This window comes from Egretta garzetta, unplaced genomic scaffold, assembly GCF_000687185.1.
Source record: "Egretta garzetta isolate BGI_Z169 unplaced genomic scaffold, ASM68718v1 scaffold1194, whole genome shotgun sequence".
Taxonomy (NCBI): Eukaryota; Metazoa; Chordata; class Aves; order Pelecaniformes; family Ardeidae; genus Egretta; species Egretta garzetta.
Genome location: NW_009259522.1, coordinates 221,064 through 222,277, shown reverse-complemented (window position 1 = coordinate 222,277; position 1,214 = coordinate 221,064). Strand labels below are relative to the sequence as shown.

The 1,214-nt window shown below is 59.9% G+C and overlaps 1 protein-coding gene across 1 annotated transcript in view; it reads left to right on the top strand.

The window, feature by feature from the left end:
- The window catches only part of HOXB2 (homeobox B2), a 3,349-nt gene that overhangs the window by 715 nt on the left and 1,420 nt on the right, over positions 1–1,214 (top strand). Inside the window, exon 2 of the mRNA XM_035893014.1 lies at positions 1,069–1,202. Coding sequence (XP_035748907.1) covers positions 1,069–1,202 — 134 coding nt within the window. The remainder of the gene's footprint in view (positions 1–1,068; positions 1,203–1,214) is intronic.

The following is a 1,214-nucleotide window of genomic DNA, read 5'->3' as shown; positions in this document are numbered from 1 at the left end:
CCGGAGCCAGGCCCCCGGCCCCCCTCAGCCCCGTTAACGAGCTCCGCGTTTCCACCGCGCTCCCCTTTGTGGTGTGTGTGTGTGTGTGTGGGGGGGGTGTCTCCTCCCTCCTCCCCCCGCAAATAAAAGAGCAAATTGCTGTAACTTCGGCGAAAGCCAAGCGGGAGAGGGGCCGGGGGAGCCGCGCTCCGCATTAGCTCCAGCGGGGGACCTGCCCACTCAGTCACAGCTCCATTTGCTTGACTTTCTCTCAGCCTGAATTTTTTTACAGCCTACAGAAAAAAAAAAAAAAAGAAAGAAAACAAAACACAAACCCGAAAGAAGAGCGGAGGGGGAGAAGAAAGGCGGGCGGGGTACGCGGGGGCTGCTGCCAGCAGGATGGGGGGTTAGAAAGAGCGAGGGCAGGACTCGGCGCCCAGCCCGGCGGGGAGAGCCAGCTCCCCCTTGCACAATAAAACAACTACACCCCCAAATCCTGCCCCAGCCCCCCAGTAAAGCAAGAGCCTTTTTCCGAGGCGCCTCTTGGCCGGGGAGCAGCCCTGGCTAAGGACCGTCCTTCCCCCGGGACAAAACATTTAAGGCACAATTCATGTTAACAGCACCCTTCAGGTAAACGCCGGGGCAGAAGGGCGGGAGCCGGGGCTCATTGGCCGGATAATAGAGGAATAACGAAGTCAAAGCCCCGCAGCGTCCGACCCAAGCTACTGGCAGCACAAAAAAGGGGGGGGGGGGGGAGGAAGAAGAAAAAAAGGAAGGAACGGAACGGGTCGAAATTCCCCTTATGCGCGAAGGTGGCAGAAAAGGAAGGTGTCTAAAGGGAGAGGCCGGGGAGCAAAATCCTTTCTCCTTCCTGGGGCACGGGGGCCGGAGAGTGATTTCCAACCTTCTTCCACAGCGGGAAGAGTTTAATTAAGCATTTATTTTCTCTCGTAGCAGCTCTGCCCCCCTCCCTCCGTGCTCGTTAGTGCGGGGCACAGCTCTGCCCTGCGCGCAACGGGGCGAGGACGGGTCCACACCCTCACTCGCCCCCGCTCCCTCTCTTTGCATCGTGCGGTTTTTGTGTTTAAGACACCCAGGGGCTGGCGGACACCGGCGGCTCCAGGAGGCTCCGGACCGCGTACACCAACACGCAGCTGCTGGAGCTGGAGAAGGAATTTCACTTCAACAAATACCTCTGCAGGCCTCGGCGGGGGGGGATCGCGGCGCCCCCCGAC